General features: G+C 44.2%; 3 protein-coding genes across 4 annotated transcripts; 2 read left to right on the forward strand and 1 right to left on the reverse strand.

Moving 5' to 3' along the window:
* Window positions 1-245: 245 nt before the first annotated feature.
* On the reverse strand, window positions 246-9981 carry LRRC41 (leucine rich repeat containing 41). 2 transcript variants are annotated; one of them, XM_081867071.1, is made up of 10 exons: window positions 9725-9981; window positions 9430-9516; window positions 7547-7617; window positions 5230-6427; window positions 4270-4521; window positions 3530-3694; window positions 3186-3284; window positions 2002-2124; window positions 876-951; window positions 246-514 (listed from the first exon to the last, which is right to left on the reverse strand). In XM_081867071.1, exons 1-10 carry the CDS (start codon window positions 9834-9836, stop codon window positions 280-282), a joined length of 2418 nt encoding a protein of 805 aa, XP_081723197.1. In that variant the 5' UTR covers window positions 9837-9981; the 3' UTR covers window positions 246-279. The 2 variants fall into 2 exon arrangements, with proteins under 2 accessions (XP_081723197.1, XP_081723198.1); XM_081867072.1 differs by lacking the exons at window positions 9430-9516; window positions 9725-9981 and adding an exon at window positions 8826-8950.
* Window positions 9982-10076: 95 nt separating this feature from the next.
* Window positions 10077-15046, forward strand: UQCRH (ubiquinol-cytochrome c reductase hinge protein). Its single transcript, XM_081867074.1, has 4 exons — window positions 10077-10273; window positions 11821-11847; window positions 13245-13406; window positions 14772-15046. Exons 1-4 carry the CDS (start codon window positions 10223-10225, stop codon window positions 14802-14804), a joined length of 273 nt encoding a protein of 90 aa, XP_081723200.1. The 5' UTR covers window positions 10077-10222; the 3' UTR covers window positions 14805-15046.
* Window positions 15047-17346: 2300 nt separating this feature from the next.
* NSUN4 (NOP2/Sun RNA methyltransferase 4) lies at window positions 17347-23359 on the forward strand. Its single transcript, XM_081867073.1, has 6 exons — window positions 17347-17527; window positions 18425-18828; window positions 19876-20030; window positions 20777-20931; window positions 21945-22069; window positions 22680-23359. Exons 1-6 carry the CDS (start codon window positions 17396-17398, stop codon window positions 22954-22956), a joined length of 1248 nt encoding a protein of 415 aa, XP_081723199.1. The 5' UTR covers window positions 17347-17395; the 3' UTR covers window positions 22957-23359.
* The last annotated feature ends 296 nt before the right edge of the window (window positions 23360-23655 follow it).

Consider the following 23655-nt stretch of genomic DNA (forward strand, 5'->3'; position numbering starts at 1 on the left):
CATGGGACTTATATAGGTGTAAGTAATCAGAAGATGGCAACTGAATACACTCTGGCAAACAGTACCACTCTTTTTATAATAATGATATTTTATTGCAACCCATTTCCCATAATTCACTTAAGCCATTTAAGCATTCTGTTATTATTTTCCCTAGCTGACACTGACTATAAAAATCTGTGTTCGTAATCAAGTAAGCCCGGTTACAGTTGCACCTGCCTAGAAAAAATAGGAAAACTGAATCCTGGTAAATTGATTAGGCAGCTTTATTAGTAGATAAGTTCACATCACACTGATATAGTCAGCCAAGGCCTGAGATGAATCCCACATGTCACTGACTATGCTGCACATAGCTTTTAGCCGCCAAAGAGCCTCTTGAGCAGTTACGGTATCTTGGTCTAGCCAGTTCTGATAGAGGCACAGCTTGGTGAATTTGATTTGTTCTCCACGTTGGGCTATGTAATTCTCCAGCTTCTTGGCAAACTCCAGGAGTCCAGCAGGCTTGATACAGTTAGAGCTGTAGGAAAATAGGGTTAGACTAGTTCATTGCTGTTTGCAGATGACATTTGAACAGAATAATGGTCTCCCCCCCCCCCAATCACAGTAACTACACTAAGAAAACACTTGGTTTCATATTACTATGAATTACACATTGAACAATTAAATTGTTCAAGTACTCAAGTATAAATGCTTCCCAACATCAGCTTCAGAAAAGTATACTAGGAAGAGTCATTTTCCTTGGAAATTGACACCTTTCTTTAAAAGTAATTGGTGAATGAATGAAAATATGATTGCGCATTGGATCCTAGTACAGACATAGCACTCTTTCCCCCATGCCCCCTTCCCAATTGGGCTCTGTGTTCAGAGGAAGAACCTACCTTAAATCCAGATGACAGATGGAAGATGATGAATCTTCAGAAAAAATATCAGCCAATGCAACAAGCCTGTGATTTCCTAATAATGAGGGGTGGAAGAAAACCCACTATGAATGTTAGGGGATACATAAAGCACATAATTGCAAGTGGTAAATGGTGAAGCCATAGAAAAGCAGCAGCACTCAGGCCTGGTCTACTCATGCAGCATAATGAGGTGCCATAGTAGACTGCATCCCTTCAGGCAGGAGATTAGGAACTTACAATTCTTAATATTCTGCCATGGAAACATGGTAATAAACCGCCATAACGTTGGTGATTAAAGTTCTGACCCAGCTTGTTCCTTGCCATGCAGGGTTTTAAAATGAGGCTCCTATGTGCAATCTGAAGTGGTGAAACCCATTCTACCACTCATTGAAGAATGAAGTTGGATTCGATATTCTGGCAGTGGTTTATATTCCTTACACAGCTACCTAAGCACTGAATGCTTGATCTCATGCAACGTGAGAACACATACTTACCTTTGGCAGTCATTTGCAAAGTCTCAGTGCAAGTTACGTAACTTATTCTTAATCCTCTCTTTCAAATGATCAAGGACAGTAAAGCGTGGCTTTCCATTAGCCTTCTGTAACGCCCTGAAAGGGTGCAGTAGTGAGTCTAATACCTCTCATGAAGCATGACTCCTCCTGTGACCAGTGAAGCAGCTGTTTACACCACTGAGTTCTTCCACTTATTTCTGCTGCATGTGTAGACTAACTTTACAGCAGACATAATTCAGCACCAATTCTGTTTCAGATCATACTGAAACTAGACAATGATTTAAGCACGCAACATAAAAACCCCCCAATATTGAAGGATTTAGCATTCAGGAACCAAATTAGAAAGGGTGGCTAGTTGGACGGGTGAATTGGAAAAGGACAAAAATTGCCCTGGGCAACCTTTACCGACTTAGTGTGGCCTGAATTTTAGTAAGCAAGAGGCTACATGTGTCAAAAAATAGTTGTGCCTGAAGTCCTCAGCCTATGCCAGTTGGGCTTGAAGGGCAGGGGACGAAAGTACCAACATTCTTGATAGCATAGCACCCCTCCCCAGAAAGGTGGAGGAAGTATTCTAGGATAGTTGCTGTACATACCCAGCCTATTTCCAGGGAGTCTGAGGCTCTTCAGTGTTGAGTTCTTCTTCACAACGTTTATTATTTCGGACAGGAGCTCAGCAGTGCAGTTTTCAAACAGCCGACAGAATGAAAAGGTGATTTCTATTGCAAGAGAAAATGAAGATGTTCCTCCTATCTATGGTTTGCAATTGGATTCACTGCATGCATAGCCCAATGAAGGCAGCACTACAGAGTGAAAGCACAGTGATAATCCAGTAAGGAGACTTAAAGATATACTAATGGACAGTGTATACAGTGGTGCCCCGCGAGACGAACGCCTCGCAAGACAGAAAACCCGCTAGATGAAAGGGCTTTCCGTTTTGGAGACGCTTCGCTAAACGAATTTCTCTATGGGGTTGCTTCGCAAGACGAAAAAATCTTGCGAGTTCCCACGGGGTTTTTTTGCTCCCCCCCCCCTTTCCTAAGCCGCTAAGCCACTTATCAGCTGTTCCGCTGATAAGCCGCTTAACAGCTGATCGCTAAAAGCCGCTAGACCGCTAATAGCGCTAATCCGCTAAGCTGTCAATGGGCTTGCTTCGCAAGGCGAAAAAACCGCTAGACGAAGAGAATCGGGAAACGGATTCTTTTCGTCTTGCGAGGCACCACTGTATAAGCACTCTTTTCTTTTCTCTCTAAGCTTTACACCCCTTTTGAATACACCTCCTTAGGTGTGAAGTAACTTTTCCGTCACAATGTGCTAGCTTTCTTTTTCTGACACCACTCAACCTCCATCAGGTAGAACCTCAGAGCTATATGGAGTACAGTGGTACCTTGGGTTACAGACGCTTCAGGTTACAGACTCCGCTAACCCAGAAATAGTCCCTCTGGTTAAGAACTTTGCTTCAGGATGAGAACAGAAATTGTGCAGTAGCGGCGTGGCAGCAGCAGGAAGCCCCATTAGCTAAAGTGGTGCTTCAGGTTAAGAACAGTTTCAGGTTAAGAACGGACCTCCAGAACGAATTAAGTTCTTAACCCGAGGTACCACTGTATGAGGCAAAATCCAGCTCTTCACAAAACTATTAAATTGAAACGACACAGTTTTTGAAACAGGATGACCACAAAACTTACAGGCCTCTGCAGAAATCTCCTCCTTGACTGCCTGCAACGGTGGTCGCTGATAAGAGCCAATACCAGTTTGGAGAAGGCAAGTGCATTTAATGTACCTTGAAGAATGGGATCCTGTAGCAGGAGGAGGACTTCTTTTGAGTGGCCAGAAAGGTTGACATCATGAAAGCTTAGCTTCTTCAGGCTTGGGCTGTACTCTGCAAGAAAAACAGGATCTTAAGAGAAAAAACATGGAGCCCCCTGCTACTTACAGTTTTTCTGTTCAGTAGCATGTATGCTGAAAATCTTGAAAAGAATATTTTAGACTAGTTTAGCTCTGCCTGCAGTTCACACAATAATCTTGTATGCCTCGCTGACTGAGGACCAAAGATGTTATTATCTCTTGGCAAATTGCTACCATTGCTGAGCAGCTGTGGAAAGGGCAAAATTGCTTCCATCATACCTTTGAGTGCCTGTAGGAGAAGCCCAACTTCTTGAGGACAGGAAATTGCAACGCTGTCTAGAGAGAGGCTCTGGAGAGACCTTGAGGCCTTCAACACAGGCACCAGGAGACTTGTCTGAAGAGGCTCTCTAGGGAATCTGATTTCAAGGTGTTCCAAATGGCTCTCTAGATCGGGGGGACAGACAACAACAACAATAATATTGTTTGATTAAAGTAGGAAGTAATGAATTAAGGTACATAAAGTGGGGGGAAGAGGAAGAACGCAAGCTGGCTTTTTCCTGAGCCACCACACCATGGTTGGAAGCAGTGGTGAGGAACCTGTCCACATGTTGTTGGACTACAACATTATATCTGACCATTGGCCATGCTGGCTGGGACTGATGGGATTTGAAATGAACCTAGGTAAGAAGACTTAGAATCAGATTCCAAATCAGGCTGCATCACTAACATCATTCACTTCCTCTAGCAGGCCAAGGTGTTCTATCTCAGCAGTTGTACCAAAACAATCAGGAGCTGTTTGCATCCACTGCATTGACTGTGCAGACAGTACAAAAATGAAATGCTTTTGCTGCTCTTTGAGAGGGCAGGAGCCTCCTTAAAAAGAGGCTGCAAGATAAGCAGCAAATTTGAAGTGACTAGGCGGCCACTGCAGTGCATAAATGAAAAATTAAATGATCTCACATATGCAGGAAAGGAAAGCGAATGATAAAATGTTTGTCCGGAACTGGTCAGTGCATTACCTGGAATATCTTCTTCAAAGGGTGACGAGTCCCAGCTCTCTTCCGGCCTGCCCCGCTCTGTTGCGGTTTTGAGATCAAAGCTGACCAAGAGGGTCTGAAGTAATGGCACAGCACTCAGGAAAGCATGAACAAGATTCATGCAGGGGACATGCGAGAACATGTCACTGATGCGCACCACACGGAGGCGGTAATCGCTGTGGCGAGACAGGGCCCGGAGCCCAGAGAGGATACTGAAGATGCCGGGGCCCAGGCCTGGAAAACACATTTTAAGAGGCAGGAATAGGCAGTGAAAACACACAGCAAGATTATTACATCATATATCACCCCCTGAAGGTTTTTGCGGTCCTTAAGCCCCCCACTCCCAAAGTTGTCATTAAAAAGAATGGATTATTGACTACTCTAGTGAGTCCCCTGATATGATGCCATGAAGTAAAAAGGGTTTTTGTGTTTCTCAAGCTTCCCATTTTCTATTTTTAGAAAGTTTTTTTAAAATAATAGGGTTTTGTTTTTTTTAAAAAATGAAAGCTTTTTATTGATTACTCCTGTAGGTACCCCACTATGATATTTGATTCCAAAAGGTTTTTCACACCCCTACAAGGCCTCACCCATATCTGTCCATTAAATTTTGTAAACTGCTTTGAGGTTTTCTTTCTACAACCCAAGTGGTGCATGATTTTAAAGAAACGAATAAATAAAATGGATTATTTATTTATTTATTATTATCTGAATTTAATAATGAATGATACAAAACTATTTAAAACAGGATAGAAAAAATGATGGGGAAATCTTTAGGAAAGGAGCCTTGAGAAATGAAGTCGCCATGCCCCCCTTTACACTTTGCTTACAATTCATTTTGATACACCCTGAAATATGGGTCGATGTGGCTCTCAAAAGAAAGAAAGAAAGCTGCCTCTGCTTTGCTAAAAACACTGGAAGACAAATGTTTGGTTTCTCACTCACCATTCAAAGACAGAACAAGCTTTTCTAAAGACACCCAAGAGCTCAGCAGGTTCCCCAGCATCTGGCACGTATTCCTGGTCAGAGAGATGGAGAACACTTCCAGTGTGGACACACTTCGGAAATGACCCGTTGTTTTCAGACAAGGCATCCCAGCAGATCGGGTTCCCTCTGTGCAAACCGTACCAGAACTACTGGCAGCCTCTTCTGAGAGACGGGAACAGCTAGCAAGGCTTTCTTCCTCCTTGGCATTCCTTCTTTCGCTACACGGTGTATTCTCCTCCTCTTCCCTCGCAATCGCAAAGACAAAGTCGTAAAGGTCTTCTGACTCTGCAGGGACTTTGCTGCTCCTCTGATGGCAGCTGCGCTTTTTTGCTGTTACAACTTTACGCCTCTTTTGATATTTTTTCAAAGTAGGGACATCTTGAAATGTCTTTGCTGGGATAAAAGTGATAGATCCCTCTTCAGCACTATAACTTTCTAAACATGAGCTCTGCTGCATTTTGCTTTGCCTAGAATTGCAACCCAATCTGCATCCCACCGGGGCTTTTAGAGTTTCGCTGCTAGCTCTGGCCAATTCTACTGCATTTTGAAAGCCCGGAAGAGATTCTTGAGGCACACTAGATAACAGTTTCTCATTCCTCAGATCACTATTATTATGTTGGCCACTGACTGATCTCTGAAATAGCTGCGTTGAACCCCAAGGCTCTTCATCTAGCTTTTGGCTCTGGTCAACACATTTCTCTCTGCACAGATGGCAAAGGTTTTCTTGGTCCAGCAGTGTTTTTCCAGGGTGCCAAACCCCAGCACTCATTTTCAGAATGAGGGCTAAAAGTGCTGGGTCAGGGTCAGGCCAAGAATACATAGAGAGGTGGTTCACAGCCCCATGATGAATTAGGCGATGAAGGAACACACTCAACTGTTGCCTAGTAGACAGACTGGAGGAGAGGAGGTGACGGAATGTCAGGGATGTGAGGGAGACAGCCAAGTTTTCTAGGACGCTCTGATTGTGTTTGGCCATCAGTTCTGACACTCCCTCAAGCATGTTGTAGATGGTAAGCTGGGTAACATGCCGCGAAGTGTGCAGCAGGGGCAAAAAGGAAGGGTCACTTAGGCGCTGGTGTAAAGACACATCCAGGATGCCACGCAGCACATTTGAGAAGAAAGTTTCAATGAACTTCTTCCTCCAACACTTGATGCTCTGCAATCAAATTGAACCAAACTGTGATAAATTCCTTGCACCACAGTGTCTTACATCACAGTTCCTGCTGAAGTGCATACTAAAGGTAAGGGGGGGGGTCATGTGATGGTATACATAGGGGGGAAATCCCTGAAAATGGAAAACACTCAAGTCTGAGAAAAAGCTATGTGCAAATTCTTCTCCCTGACATCTAATTATCTGTGGGTGAGGATGTTTTTGTATGGAGGGGCATTCATTCTAGTCTGAAGTAGTGTAGCCTAGGTACAGGTTTACTACTTCAGTGAGAACCTCATATTATTTACAGGAAAAAGGAAATCTTATTAAGTATTTTAAAGTAAAAACAAAATGGAATCTAAAAGCTAGATTTACAGGAGTGCCTGTAAATCACATTCTCACTGCAGTTAGGTTGCAAAATTGTGTGAGCGTCTGACAGTCCAAACCATACATTAATTTTGTAGTAATTAGAAGGCAACAGAGGTCCTGGGCTCCTAATAATCTTAGTAAACAAATTGCATATGTTCATCAAATCATTCTCTTTAATTCCTTAGTGTGAACCCAACTTGAGAGGCTAACTTCTCGTTTACTCTGCTTTCCACAAACTGGAACTATCTATAGTAGGGGCTGGGATCTTCTGACCTGGGCCCAGATGCACCTCCCCATCCCACTCAATTTCATGCAGCCAGCAGACATTTCCAGGGAGCTCCTCCCCGTCCCCATACCTTCCAGCAACCACATCCAACACACCCTGCCATGCTGGCCTTTCCCCTGGGGAATGACCACCAAGAATAGCTGCCAGTTGGGTGCTGCCGCTGGCAGGTGCTCCAGGTACCAACCCTCCTCTTTCTGACTCTCTTGCTCTGGTGAAAATATTGCCAGTGGCAAGTGGCCCCTGGAAGATTGTCCACAACAGAATGCGGTCCTTGGACTGAAAAGGTTCCCCACCCCTGGTTTAGATTGCATTCCCATTTACACATATTTTGGAGTACGTCTAATTGAAACCAGTTAAGATTGATCTAAAGCATAATCACAGTTGGCAGATATAAAACCCATTTAGCCTTGAAGGTGGGAAACCTGGTCGTCTCAGGTATGTCAGCTTTGTAGTTTGCCTCCATAAACTACCTCTAATCTAGAAGGTCTTGTTTTCATTATGTCAAACCAGAGCTTGCACCATATAGGTTGGGTTGAGAGACCTGAGGAAACATAACACATAGTTTTAAAAATCGACTATTAAAATATAAATCTATACTGTGAATTATATGCATACAGGTAAAATTCATAACTAATTACACATAACTTGAAACATTATTAAAGCAAGTATTCCATCTCTGATGAAAGCACCAGACTTCAGAATAGCTGAAGCTGCAAATTCAGTGTCAAAACTAGACTTCAAATGTAAACACCGAGACTTGAAATTATTGCATAGGGTTTTTCGTTTATTATAGAAGTTATCTGTTAGGTTATTCCATTTTGCACACAGGAACCCTATGCTGAAATGACATTTACTCAATCCAGCAAGCCGTCAGTCAAATTGAGATTTGAATCAAGACAGGCTTCATGTTAAAGTGCATTATGCACTTCTTAAGAATCATTATTCGGATACTTTAAAGGGTGTATCTTTAAAAGTGGGATTTATTAAATTATAATAGGAATATTTGATTTCTTCAGCAAAGGTTACAAAATTGTAAGGGAGCTCATGATCTAGCCCAATCTGCTAACATCTCCTGTTGCAACAATTTCCCAAATCCAACTGAAATAAATTTGGCAGCAGCATGAAACTATATTACTTGATATCTGTTCTTTTCTTATGGAGCTCAGACTAAATTTTTAGCCTGAGAAGATGGTGAGGCTGAGAGAATGACTAGCCCACTGCCAACCTGTGACCATGGATTTGGACATGGTTTTAGTTGGAATATAGGATAGGAAGCTGCCATATATAGATTTAGGCCTTTCATTTTTCTACCTCAGTATAGCCTATAAAATGACTGACACCAACTCTCTGAAACTCTGGTTTCAGAAAGCTGGTGCCAATCATTTTATAGGCTATACTGAGCTAGAAAAATAGCTCTGGTTTCAGAGAGCAGCATTTTCTAACCCTATGTCCAGTTGCCAGATCTGAATCTGGGACCCTCTGTATATGCTCAACCCTGGGATAGTAGGAAAGTTAATCCCTTCATTACTGTACTTCTTGAGTTCTTAAACTAAAGTACTGTATGTTGTCTGGTGCTCAAAAGGTTCTGATAAAGCTCTTAAATACCATAAAAAATAATAGCTAAAAACTATGTTCTGAAACCCATCTGCTTTTGATCGGTGTAGCTTATTTGTGCTGTTGAATTCAGTAAGTATATTGCCTGAAGCTGCAATCCTATGCCCTTATGCTGTGATCCTAATCCTCACTTACCTGAAAGTATGCTCCAGTGAATTCAATAAGTTTACTTTTGAGTAGACCTAAGATTCTGATGTTACTTGGGAGCAAGCCTCCCCGAAATCAGTAGAGCAGACTTTAGAGTAAACATTCACAAGATACAGATAGGTAGCCGTGTTGGTCTGCCATAGTCAAAACAAAAAATTCCTTCCAGTAGCACCTTAAAGACCAACTAAAAGTTAGTTCTAGGTATGAGCTTTCGTGTGCATGCACACTTCTTCAGATACCTGAAGAAGTGTGCATGCACACGAAAGCTCATACCTAGAACTAACTTAGTTGGTCTTTAAGGTGCTACTGGAAGGAATTTTTTGTATTCACAAGATATACAGTTCAACACATTTTACCCTTGTCAAGAATGGGAAAAAACCACTCGACCCAGTTTAATGACACCAGGGCAACAGACATTTGGGAATATGGAGAGCAAGGATTTGTCTCAACCACAAAATGAATTAAGCACACTTGGTGAAGTGTGAACAAAATAAACTTTTTAAATGCACTAGAGAGAAACTAGGATAGCAGACAACAGTTTGCTAGCACTCTTGTATCCCCGCCTGTCCTCCAGACCAGCAAAGTAGCTCACCTTTTTTCACAGCGGTCTCCTCAATTCGCTCCAGGTAGTAGATGTTAAGCAGAGGCAAGATTCCTTGAAGTATCGGACCTGGAAGTGCTTTTGCGGGGAGAAATCAAGAGAAATCTGAATTTCAGTTAGAGAAAGGACGGGTTTCAGGTGCCGCGGCCTATTTAGGGTGCCCCGATTCCTGGCGTCCTTTAGGATAGACCCTCACATTTAAGAGCGCAAGCACAGTAACTGCCCGTAAATCCTAATCCGGGAGAGATCAGAGCCGGTCCCAGCTGGCTCCCTTTCCCCTTCTTACCCCAAACCTCTCTCTCCACGCGTCCCATGGCGGAGCTGACTGCCGCCGCGCTGAGCTCAAACAGGCTGAGGGGGCTCCGATCAGAGATCTCTTCCGCAGACTTGGCCTCCATACTGTTCAGGCTCCTGGTCTACTCAGCGAGAACAGGGATGGGCTACGCCATCTTGGGAAGGTCACTCATTGTTATGCGGACGTATGATGCTGCCATACTGAGCGGGTCGACTGTTTCCGCCGCCCCTCCTCCTCCCTCCTCCCCTCGGCGCCATTTTAGCGGAACTGGCGGCGGCCATCTTGGTAGAGTCACGAAAAGCAATGTGTACGCCGGAGGACGACGCCGCCACCACCCCGCCCGCGTACGTCGAGAAAGGGAGCCATCTGAAGAAGGTCGTCGCCGTCGGAAAGCGCGCTGTGAGTGGGCGGGATTTCCGCCGAGGTTGCGGGTGACCCTTCGGCGTCCTTCTGGGGAAGCGGAGCCAGGCTTGAGGGAGATTTGCGGCGATGGGGCGGCAGGATGAGAAGGCGCTGGAGGGCCGGAGCGGGGACCCCGAGGTGAGCGCAGCCCGGGAGCCGGCGAGGCGAAGCATCTTTGCTTTGGCCTCCGGGATGCGGGATGGTGTGCTTTCCCTCCCCCTCCTTCCAGCCTCCCCACCTCTGGGCCTCCCTCTCTTCCCTCCGGGTTTCTTTTCTTTTTCGTTTCTTCTCCTCACAGAGCGACCGTTGGAGACCTGCTCAGGGCTTAGGCTGCAGCCCTGAACGCGGGAGCAAGCTCTGCTGAACGCTATGGGACTTGCTTCCGAGTAGACGCTTATAGGCCTGCCCTGTCAATGGGCCTTCTTCCTTACACGGTCCGAGTGCCGTAGCGGGTGAGGTAGAAACAGCCGTGGGCGAGATGCCTCCCTCGCCACCGGCTTTCTGGGTTTTCCAGAGCTGACCCATGACTGGAGGCAGAATTCAGTCTTCGTTGTGTCTCCTGTCGACACTCCCCTGCTTTCTTCCTGATACTCGCAGTTTAATCTCTCTCTCTCTCGTGCCAGAGGCCCTCTTTTTATTATTCCTCCCCCCCCCTTGATCCTTCCCTTCTCCGAGTCATTTCCCCCCTCCCATCTTGCTTGTTCTCATTTATATTTATTTGTCACCATCATAACAGATAGCGCCAAATATCTGTTCTCCGAAGGCCAGAATGGAGTACAGTGAAAATTAAAACTTAACAGGTTTTCATTAAGTCCTGACTTCCGTGTGTATATGTGCACACACATGTGTTCTGCTCTTCAAGTAAGAGATCAGCGGTTTCTACCCCTTCTTTTTAATAAGTGGTCTCTGCCAGAGGTTTGCTGTTTAATATATGTGTTCTGCCCAGTGCCTGATGTAATATTCTGGTTGCAAATATTAACTATTATACAGCTGCTGTTCTTTTCAGCATTGCTACAGTTTATATCTTGAATTCCACTATAACTGTATTTGTATACTTGTTGTGGCTGACTGTCCTTTATTTATCCTGTCCCATATTATGTTGCTTCACAATATGTTCAGTATACTGCTGCCTCTGACTCTCCCATCAGTCTTTACCACATCCGTTTCTCAGTTTGTTCTACCCCTATCTAAGAGGCTTTCTTAAATAACACCCTCTGTGGCTTAGCCTTATTTCCATTCTGCTCCTTGACACCCACCCTTGTCAGGATCTCTCCAGTGCCTGAAGAGCAGAAGCATTTCCCATGAGTTTTGATCTAGTTCTAGTTAAGCCATAATTGGGGGCCTATTTCCACATCAATACTGTGGTCACTATACCTCTTGCCACCAAGTCCCTAACAGGTTAGAAAGATGCCTAGTGAAAGGTTTAAAGTCCAGCCTGTTAAAATGTACATATACATTGGTTTTGAATATCAGTTTGAAGGGACCCTTTTAAATAAATATCCAAGAATAACAGACATTTTTGTTATAACAGACATATATATATGTTATGAAAGAGAAGTTGTACAGTACAACATAGCGGAAATGCAAATAAGTGGAATTGGTTTTGATATGGTTAAGTATACTCTTATTATAGAAATATCATGACACTTATGAGACTGTTCTTATTTTCTTGCATCTCTGTCCAGGAGGAGGAGGAGGAAGAAGAGCTTGTGGTAGGTAAACTTTATTATAATGACAATGGGGAGAAATTAATCCTTTGAGAGCAGCAGACTTCTTAAACCCTAGTCCGTAAAATGTCCTATTTGTATTTAGAAAACCAGGGAAAGGTACAAAAGGCTGGGGGTAGGGAAGTACAGGCATACCTTGTTTTATTGAGATTTGCTTTATTGCGTCTCACAGATACTGTTCCTTATTGAGGACCTGGGTGCAGCTGCAGGCAGCCTGACCACTTCCAGGGGAAGGAAGCCCCCTGATGACCTTCTTCAGGCCAAAGGAGTGGAGCTAGCTAGGGCTGGAACTGAGGTTTCCCCCCTCCTGCTCCTGCAAGGGGGGGGGGGGCATGGCTTAATAGGCTACAGTGTAGTGGAAACATAACTTTTATATACACTTGGGAAACAAATGGTTTTGTGAGACTCACTTTATTACAATATTTGCTTTATTGTGGTGGTCTGGAACTGAACCTGCACTGTCTCCAAGGTATGCCTGTACTTTGGTTCAGAACTGAAAGTGCATTAGTTAAGTTTTAATACATAGCTACTTTGTTGTAGAAAGGTTATTTGCATCACATTTTGCCATACAGCAAGTGCCATTCACATCCTGTCTGTCTTCAGGATCATAATGTTTAATAAGTGATACTTATAGTGACAACTTAAATAGTTTTGAATATCTCTGGAGTCCCACAACAGTTTCTTCATATGTATACTTACTGGCATAGGAGTACATCTTGATTCTGGCAAACTTGGGTGTAGCTTGCTTGCTTTCCCAACAGTATATAACTTTTACCTAGGGACTGATAAGTCACAAAATGATAAATCAATACACAAATTGTGTTTGTCAAGTGTGATACAAGTGCTGTTTCTTCTCCATATCTATTTTGAACCTTTTATATATTGAGATGTGGTGTAGTACTGCATCATAGGCTTTCCCTACTGTCAAATAACTGCAGTTTAGGAGGATATTTTTCAAACACCCACAACTTGGTTTTGTATGTAACTTAACCAAAACATTTCCCCCACAGTCTAGCGCAAGAATGAAAGCCATCTGGATTAGAATCCATATACAGGTTCTGCACCTCATTTAAGTTAGGCGTGGTTCACATGCTCCTTGTTTATAATCCTGTTGTGGCTCTTGGTTCTACCTTAGAAAAATGATTGTAATTTACCTGACTAACACTAAAGTTGGAAGTGTAGAGGTAGAATAGTTTGACAACAGGACTGTTAATGCCTGGCATTTTAGATCTCATCATTTGTATGCTTGTCGTTATCATCTATTCAGGACAAGTTATAGCAAGCTTTTATATTCTAGCTTGTGGTGGTAAAGTTGAACCTCTCTCTTAGCAATCACCCATTTGCATTAACTGTGCCTATTTTATATCTTCCTTTTTGTCCAGGATCCTTTAACTACTCTAAGGGAGCATTGTGAACAGATTGAGAAATGTGTGAAAGCTCGGGAACGTTTAGAGGAGTGTAATGCTCGAGTGTCATCCAAGTCCCATACAGAGGAGAAGTGTACAGAGGAACTCTTTGACTTCTTGCATGCTAGAGACCATTGTGTAAGTTTGTCTCAGAGTAATTTCTAAGTGTGAACAGTATTTTGTGGCCAAATACCTTATTTCTCCAGTGTTGAGCCACAGACACTTTACTGAACGTCAATATAGATTGAATAACTGAATTGAAGTACTATTTTGACATTTATCTTGTGGGTGTGGAATTACACTGTCAGCTTTATAAATTAGTTTTTTAGAAGTGTTATTATTAATGATTTCATTTCTACACAGCTTTATATTTTAAAGGAAAAATCTCAAAAGCGGTTTACACCGCATTAAAACATCAAATAAAACAATCCAGAATAAAACATTACTGAAGAAGGTCAAATATAAAGTATACATTCAAAGCAACATTACTAAGAGTAAACTAAGATATTATATTTTTAATATTCTTTATTTAAAATATAAAGAATTATAAGACAAAAGAAGAAAAACTAGAAAAAAGAAAACATAAACTTACAAGATTTTTATAACATCCTAAAATAGTATCTTAAAAATTTCAAAATAAAACATTACAAAGGAGTGTTGCGTAATAACAATGCAGAGGTTTGTGAAATATTGGCTTGTTGCTTCTAAAGTACATTTTTCTGTAACTAGCTTTCTTGATTGTAAGTAGGCAAGAATATATTGTGCAAGAATGCAGTTGGTTCCCAGAGGGAGCAAAACAGTAGCCCTCCTCAGGTGTTACAGTGGTGCCCCGCAAGACGAACACCTCGCAAGACGGAAAACCCGCTAGACGAAAGGGTTTTCCGTTTTGGAGGCGCTTCGCAAAATGAATTTCCCTATGGGCTTGCTTCGCAAGACGAAAATGTCTTGTGAGTTCCTGCGGGTCCCCCCCCCTTTTTCTAAGCCGCTTATCAGCCGATCCGCTAAGCCGATAAGCCGCTAAAAGCCGCTAATAGTGTTAATCCGCTAAGCCGTCAATGGGCTTGCTTCGCAAGACGAAAAAACCGCTAGACGAAGAGAATCGCAGAACGGATTCTTTTCGTCTTGCGAGGCACCACTGTATACTGAATAAAACATGTGCTAGCTTTGCCCTCCATTTCATTTGATTGCCTGTGGGAGTTGAAAGATAAATTCCTGAAGTGTGGAGCCTTCTGCACTGTGCATTTTAGAACACTGGTTTTCCATCGTTCTGAAATGTGTGTGGAGTCTCGACAAGCACAGGAGGCTCCCTGTTTCAAAAGTTCACCCTCCCCAAATTGGTGGGAGATGGGAAAAGTTAAGGGACAGAGCTAGTACACTCATTCCAGCTTCCCCCATCACATATTTCTCTTGGGTATAATGCCTAAAGAAGGCTATTAGGACTAATGTATGTGTTGCTAAAGAAACTCCTGTTAATTTAATTTGTTCATCTTTTGGTTTTTTCAGGTGGCTCATAAACTCTTCAGCAAATTGAAATAAATGTTAATATAAGCCTGTGTCGTCCTCATGCATAGCTGATGAAAACCTGAGTGTTCAGTTTGAGTAAACATGCAGCTCTGCACGTGTGATATGAAAGTGAATGCAACTAGCTCTGTGGTAATTCTGGGAGAATTTAAGAGTTGCCATCAGGATACATCTGTTATGTAGAAGATTTGTGGCTGCTTAACAAAGTGTTTCTGTAGACTTCTGATATTAAAGATATTTCCTGTCAAATGTGAAAATGTTTGCTTGTTATGACAGCCAAGACATCTTAGCATGCTCTGAAGTTAAACATAAAAAATTAGGCAATTTAGTAATGCAAAGAATCCATTTTTTCATGACATTGAAAACTTTTAATTGCATATAGATCTTCAGAAAACAGCAACTAATATCCTTAATAGTAACTGTGAGGGAGAAACCAAAGAGGATGTCAGAACACATATATGTATAGGTGAAATAAATATTGGAAAGGATGTAGGTGGTTAGGCAGGTTGTGTGTGGGGACAGTATGTGGTTTTAGGGTCCTAAACAATATAGTCCTGTGTGTGCTGCTGGCTACCTCCTCTTTCCACAATGTCCATTGCTTTCTCTCAATAATATGCATCTTCCTATTTTATAGTAAGCGTGGGAGGTAGAATCCAAAATTTAGAAGAGATTACAGATTAGAAGACATCGTGAAGATATGTTTACATAATAATAATATGTGCGGAACCTTTATTAGTGAGATATATTTTTAAATGGCATTCTGTCTACATCGTCACACATGTAACCTGGAAGCTTGTATGTAATCTTTCCCATGCTACACATGATGCCTATGTGGTGTCTATCCCAGCGTATTTGCAGCTGCCTAGCAGCTGTGTTCGCCTGTACAGCTGGAGACATTCCTATACCAACATCAAACTTACATTGAACGAATCCTAGGAAGGAAAGAACTCCCCACTGTAGAAGATGGACGCAGAATCAAATCAGCTGAGTTCCTACACTAGCTGCTTTTATTTCAAACAATTCTGATGACTGGTACCAAGTTTGCAACATGTTCAGGCAAGCTACATGGGCCCCCATTTTCCTTTCTTAACATCAGAGCTACAGTCTCATCAGTGTCAGGCCTTTTCTTACGATCTGGTCAGGTTTCAGCCGTATCTGAAGTAAGAGCACCTCTGAAGAGTCCTTGGCAACGCCACACGGACCTCTGGAATGGCAGGAGTGTGTGAGGGGAGGGAAGCTGATCAGAAGCCAGTTTAACAACCTAGTGTCTGCCTGACCTGCAGACATCTTGACACAAACTGGGAGAAACTTCAGCCACTAATTTTTGAATGTCAGACAACTGCTAAAAAGGATAGGTGTCCTAATTTGAGGTAACAATATCCTACGGAAAACCTCTAGAGTAGATTTCCACTTTGAGGACACAGATTCCTGAAGGTGTGATCGTTTCATGTGAGAGACCAGTGAATTACCTTTTAATGGCAGATATACAGTGGTACCTCTGGTTACAAATGCTTCATGTTACGAGCTCTGCTAACCCGGACGTAGCTGCTCCTGGTTGCGAACTTTGCCCCAGGATGCGAACAGAAATCCTGTGCCTCCAGTGGGAGGCCCCATTAATAAAGCAAGCCTCGGGATAAGAACGGTTTCAGCTTAAGAACAGACCTCCGGAACGAATTAAGTTCATAACCAGAGGTACCACTGTACTTTAGGACAGTCTGTACTTTAGGACCTGTCTTCCATCTGGGCCCCCTCCAGATGGACTACATCCATCAGCCCTGGCTACTCAAGGACATACCTCACCAGGGTGGCTTGCAGGGACTTTTAAAATCACACAGTAGGAGTTTGCTTTAAACTAAGGAAGAGTTGTTAAATGTCATAAACAAACTTGGGTTACCTTACATATCAATTCAGCACTGAAAATATCAATTCTGCTGATGAGCCAACATTCCATCTTTGCGACTGCTCTATTATGGGCACTATGCACATCACACACATCATCACGGTGTAGCCGCACAGTGCTAGCAAGCTGAAATTGGGAAGAAAAAATGAGCTCCTCATTTGGTTTTCACATAATTGAAGAGCAGATGCAGACCCATGCAGCCAGAAATGGAAAACTTGCGTCTCTAGGCTCTGTCACCCTAAACTTGCTGGACCAAGGACACCTGGCTGGTGCCTACCAGATGTTTTGGACTACAACTCCCATCATTCTCTGCCCTTGGCCATGGTGCCTGGGCTGCTGGGAGTTGCAGTGAAAGGCACTTCGTCGGCTGCCCCTGCTGCAGACCTAGGCCACTGGCCGTGCGTGTTGGGGTCCCACCCAGAAGGCCTGGACCACAGGTTCCCCATGCCTGTGCTAGAGGTAGCAAGACGTGGTAACCTGTGCCCGAAACGACCTGCTTGAAATGAAACCTCCAGCGGCACGCGTCTCGGCAAGAGCGAATTCTCCGATACCTTTCGCGGTACATGCCTGGCGCAAAATGCACGAGGCTCCGGCAACCCGGCGTCCACCGGAAAAGATGCCCGCTCCGCCCCGACGCTTGGCAGAAGAGGAGGAGGAGCTTCTGCGTCGGCCGGCGGGCTGTCCTCATTGGTGCTGGAGCCGAGCGATGGCGGCTGCACGTACTGCAAGCGGGAAGGGGCTGCTGCTGCAGCTGCTGCGGAAAGAGGCGGCTTTGCCGACGGTCCCGTCCTTCGCCTTCGTTCCCCGCCGGCACCGACACGCGCAGAAGAAGAAATGGGTGAGGCGCGAGGGACGCGGACCCCGACCCACAGCTCCTGCGGCGCCCTCCCATGCCCAGCCCAGTGAAGCCCCAAAGGACACCCCGCCCCGTGCCCTTCAGCGGGTCCCCGCTGCGTTGCCTCCTCCGCCCCCCGTGTTTTTATTACCCACCCCGATCTCCGTCCAGTCCTCGGCACTTTGTCCCGGCTCTGCAATCCGGCCTCTCTCTCCCGCCTCGCTTGCCGTGGCCTCCGTTACGTGAAATTAAGTTAGCGTGTTTGCCTGGCCCTTTTAGAGAAGGCTTCTTGGTAGGAGCCCATTCTCTAGAGCAGGGTTTCCCAAACTTGGCACTGCAGCTGGTTTTGGACTACAACTCCCATCATCCCTAGCTAGCAGGGCCAGTGGTCTAGGATGATGGGGATTGTAGTCCAAAACCCAAGTTTGGGAAACCCTGCTCTAGATAGGGATGTTGCACTCCAGCTGCCATTGGCCCCCAGCCTGCATTGTTCCTTGAGTTGTAGTTTTCCTTCTTCTGTTGTGACAAACAGCTTCGAGGCTGTTGCAAAATATGGCATTTCACCTGAACAAATAGCTTAGTTTGTATGAGTAAGGTGCAGAATATGGACCTCCTGATGGTAGAACACACATAGAGTGTGTGTGCCCATAAGAAGGGAGCTGTTCCCTGCTGGTGCTATCTCACGGGGATGTGGGTGGAGGACGTTGTATGGGTCAGTCCCTGATGTCAGGATGGGTAGGAAATGCCAGCGACATTGGTCCTCGTCTTTGATTTCACTATGCAGTCATACATCCAAGCACTGTAGGGCCACATTATGGTAAAGAGGTGTGTGGTGCATATAATGCCCAAACATTATTAGCACTAATATTTTACCTGTTGCACATTTTCATCCATGTAAAGGCATCCACCACTCCTCGTGTGCCTTGCACCAGACGGGCTCTGCGGGTCTTCGACATGACCTATGGTGTGCAGTTTGGCAGCCTCTGGCCCTCGATCCGCATCGGTCTTCTCTCGGAGCAAAAATATGGAGCTCTTATCAACAATTACTGTGATGCACAGAAGGTCACCCAGGAACTGGAAGAAATGCAGGCAGCGGATTTCATCTGGGAATCTGGAAAAGTAGAGCAGGACCTGGATTCTGCAGTTGAGCAAGGTGCCAATGAGCCTGACTCATCCTCAGAAACTCAGACTGAATCCTCTGAGCCCCAAGCGCAACCTCCTCATTCTCCTTTCATATCCATCAGTCCCAACATAAAATGTTACACATTCCCGAAAGGAGATATCAGCCTTTTTCATCCAGCCAGGTACATAGCACATTTTGGGTGAGGAGGTGGGTGTTGGGGTGCTCTTCAGCATTTGTAAGATAAAAAAAGATTCTGCATTGGGCAGAATCCAACTTAGCACATGGATTTCTTCTTGTACATTGAAATATTCTCCTCCCCACCCCCCTAAAATCTGTTCTGGGGTTCTCACAATCCGCCGGAGTAGATTTGGGGAAGCGTCAGCACAGGACACATACAGAGGGGTGGGGATGGGGAGTCCTGTTACACAAGTGAAACTCCTTATTCTGATGGGCAGCAGTAGTTGAATACTGCCCATTACTTGCAAACGTCTAAAATACCTGATTGCTGCCAATGACAACAAGTGGATCTTTTGCCTCTCAGTTGTTAAGGTGCTTAGTTCTTGCTTCTTAACTTTTTTCACTTAGTAAAGCTGAGTGTAGGGACAGTCTTCTCTCCCACGAAAATATGGAATAGATGGAAGGGAAGCTAGATGGTGTCAAAGCCCCTGGTATTATATTGTGCCAGTGTGGTGTAGTGGTTAAGAGCGGTGGACTCGTAATCTGGGGAACTGGGTTCGCGTCTCCGCTCCTCCACATGCAGCTGCTGGGTGACCTTGGGCTAGTCACACTTCTCTGAAGTCTCTCAGCCCCACTCACCTCACAGAGTGTTTGTTGTGGGGGAGGAAGGGAAAGGAGAATGTTAGCCGCTTTGAGACTCCTTCAGGTAGTGATAAAGCGGGATATCAAATCCAAACTCTTCTTCTTCTCTTACTGGCAGAACCCCACCATGCACGGGTGCATGAGCATGAATGTTATATGCCTTAAACTGAGTTAGACGTTGGTCCATGTATCTCAGTATTGCCTACACTGACTGGCAACAGCTCTCCATCATTTGTCTTTCCCAGCTCTACCTAGAGATTCAAGCTGGAACTATTTGCATGCAGAACTTATGCTCCACAGTTGAGCTGCATCCCTTCCATACTGCCAGTGCATTTTAAGTAGGAATTAATTGAGGCTCAGATTTCCTGTTCCTGCCACACTAAACTTCATCTGTTCCCTTTTTTCATAGACCAGACATGTTAGGAGTTCTGGGCTATTATCTTCTGGATGCTGCATCTGTCTTGCCCGTCTTGGCTCTCAATGTGCAGCCTGGCAACCTGGTCCTTGACCTTTGCGCAGCACCAGGGGGAAAGATGCTGGCCCTTCTACAGACTGGATGTTGTCGTAAGTAGAATTCTTCTGCTGCCGGTGGTGCTCAAATGGTGTAGACAGGACCAGTTAGTGAAAACTGTTTTTACTATATCCGGAAAGAGTTGAAAGGATTAGATAGTCTGGTGTGATGCATCATGTTTGCTTCTGCTTGTGGTGCAGTGCAATTTTGATTACACAGGTTACTCTCCAAAAGGCCATCTCAGGGAAGGTAGGACATTTTCTCTGGCCTCTTCCAGCTCCAACAACTCCTTCTCTCTCTGTAGAGCAGGGGTGGCCAGAGCGCCACATTCACCCTTGGCCAACTCTCCAGGCCCCACATGCCAAGAGTGGGTGTGACCCACACTCTTGTGCACGCACACAGAGAGCACACACATATTCAAGGCACACACGTTCACATGCCCACCCAGCACTATGTCTGCATTAAACATATAAAAGATAATTTCCTATTATATGTCAACATGGGGCGACACTCATTCTCCCAGCATCCTAGATGTTTATGTGGTGGCGGAGTATGGCAAGTTGTTAATCCTGACAATAAAAAAAATACTTTTGTGGGGGGGAATGTGTGTGTGTGTGTGTGTGTGTGTGTGTGTACATATACACACATTCACACACTGCCAAAACTGATTGGGTCTTCTTTTAAGGAGGTTGGCAACATATTCATCGTTTCTCAGTCATGTGCAAATTTTGGCTTGTTGATTTGGAGCCTCTGGGAGTCTGTCTGCCCTTGGTGTATGCTGTTGTTGTTCTTTCATTAGGACAGCTGGCCGCCAATGACCTCTCTGTTTCCCGCACTCGTCGGCTGCATCAAATTCTCCATAGCTACCTTCCGGAAGAGCTCAGCAAGATAGTGAGGATTACATCATGGGATGGAAGGAAGTGGGGTGACCTGGAGACGAATACTTACGATAGGGTAAGCATTGCTATAGATAACATTACTGGGAGTAGCCCATTAGAAGAGCCCCAGCAGGTGTCTGCAGCTATTGAATGTATCATCTTTCCCCCCTCTCTTGTACAGAGCACAGATTGCTCCTTTAGAATATATTTGCACCTTTAGCCGGGGGTGGGGGGAATTGTGACAGTGGATGATACTGAACTTAGTCATATTCAGAGTGGACCCCCTGAAATCAATGGACTCAGAGTTAATACTTTATTGAACATTATCTGGTGTGTCTATAGCCAAGACCTGTGCTTTCTGCCACATCTGATAATTCCTTTACTGGTAATGTATGTAACTTTGGTTCAGAGAGTCCAGCTGAAGTCCATTTCTATTGTAAGCACCCAGCTATTAAAAATAATAATTCCCAAGCCTTTTCCTTGATGTAGGAAAATAATAATTTTAGTTATCAGAATGTGTAGTTCCGGGATACTTTGAACGTCATCTACCTATTTTTACTTCCCATCTTTCCTCTAAGACAGGCATGGGCAAACTTGGCCCTCCAGCTGTTTTTTGGGACTACAATTCCCATCATCCCTGACCACTGGTCCTGTTAGCTAGGGATGATGGGAGTTGTAGTCCCAAAGCAGTTGGAGGGCCAAGTTGGGCCATGCCTGCTCTAAGGAGTTCAAGGTGGTGTATATGGTTTCTCCTCACAACCCTGTGAGGGTAGACAGCAAGATGATGACCAGAGCCTAAACTTGCCCAGGCAGTTTCATGATTGAGTGTGGATTTGAACCTGGGTTTCCTTAGGTTTTAGTCTAGCACTCTAACCACTACACCACAGCGGCTGTATGAGTATTACACGCAAGAGGCTTAAGAACAGTTGCAGTTGTGAATGGCAGGAGATGGCCTCCAAGATATCATCCAGTAGTGCCTTAATGAGTCTGATGAGAAGCTGTGTGATGTGGGACAAGCTGTGCGGGAGGGCACAAACAGGTAAAAGTCCACCAAGTTTAATTGGAATATTGGCCCTCTATCCCATGCAGGTGCTTGTGGATGTACCATGCACAAATGACCGTCACTCAGTCGTAGAAGAGGACAACAATATGTTCAATCAAATGAGAAAGGGGGAGCGTCAGATGTTGCCAATGCTCCAGGTGGAGCTGCTTGTGTAAGTGATCCTGATCTTATGTGATACATGTTAACTTTTGAGCTGCACCAGGGTTTCACATTGTGGGCTTTATTAAATCATTCACAGCATTGCAAATGAGTCCACAAAACTCTACAAAAGTGCTCGTCTGCCTGCCATCCTGCCCACATACAAATGTGTAAGGCTCTTGTGGCTTAAAAGACAAAGGGTTGCTTTTAACTAAGTTTTACTTGGAGTAGACTCATTGAAATTCATTGCTATTATTGTCTTAGGCCCATTAATTTCAGTGGGTCTGCTCTGAGTAGGTTAATTAAATACAATTCAGAGGATCCAACTTCAGTAATGCTTCCTTGCCTACTCTTCTGGAGGTGATTTGGTGACTAGGAAAATATTTCTTTAAAAACCTGGAGTTCTAGCCAAATTGGAACCCTTACTTTAATGTAATTATCCAGTAATCTCCTGCTCCTAAGTTAGATTCTCCTAAGTCTATCCCAAAGTATGATGGTTGTTTTCAGCTGGAGCTTTTTAAAGCATTGTTGTGTAATTATTCTGTACGTTGTCTTGTGAAGCTGATGTGCCTTGAGATGTGAATCTTTAAATAAATAAAAAGTTCTTTCTGTTCCTTTCCCAGGGCTGGGATACTTGCTGCCAAGCCAGGGGGAGACGTCGTGTACTCAACATGCTCCTTGTCTCAGCTCCAGAATGAGTATGTGGTTGAGAGAACTGTGGAGCTACTAGCAATCCAACATGACATTAGCATCCAGGTTGAAGACTTGAGCTGTTTTCGAAAGCGGTTCCAGAACACATTTTCATTCTATCCTGACTGCAGACTTGGGGAACTCATCCTCCCCCATCTCACAGCTAACTTTGGACCCATGTATTTTTGCAAATTGCACAGATTGAATTAGAATGGGCATGGGACAGCACAAAAAGTGGCCTGGGATATTTCCAACTTCCCTTGGACACCTGTCTTTTTGAATAAAGACCATGATGCAGCTTGCAATAAAAACCAGCATTTTGCTTAATTGACCCCACACCTGTGTGCCATTAAAAAAAATGACCACATTACTCACTCTCTGTGGTTGCTACCAAACAAACTCTTCCCTCCACAGATGGGTGGAAGTCATGTGTACAAGCCTTTGATGTGTGCAACTATCATTGAATACCACCCATGATTTCTGCCATGTCTATTGGCTGCATAAGAATATTTTTTTTACATAAGCCCATATGCTGCAAGTGGAATGTAAACCACTCAAGAGATAGAAGAGTATGATCCCAAAAGCACAGAATAAAAATGTGCAAAAATTGTAACCTTTTTTCTGTTTGCATACTTTACACAAACTTCGCAGGAGGAGGAAGACTAGTGTGCACCTTGCAGAGTTCCTCTTGCATATTAGACATATGTTGTTGGAGTGTCCATTTTCTAAATGTTCGCTAAACTTTTATGAGAACTGATTACTTGATCTAGACCCTGTGTTTGGGTGAAGATACAAATACTTTCTTCCTGTCCATAATGACTTAATAGGCTGCTCAACCGCCACTTAAGACCTTTGGAACCAATGGCTACTGCAGGAAAGAGGTTATATACATGATGTAATTGGAATCTT

The sequence above is a fragment of the Podarcis erhardii genome (assembly GCF_964252035.2).
Source record: "Podarcis erhardii genome assembly, chromosome: 6".
Lineage (NCBI taxonomy): Eukaryota > Metazoa > Chordata > Lepidosauria > Squamata > Lacertidae > Podarcis > Podarcis erhardii.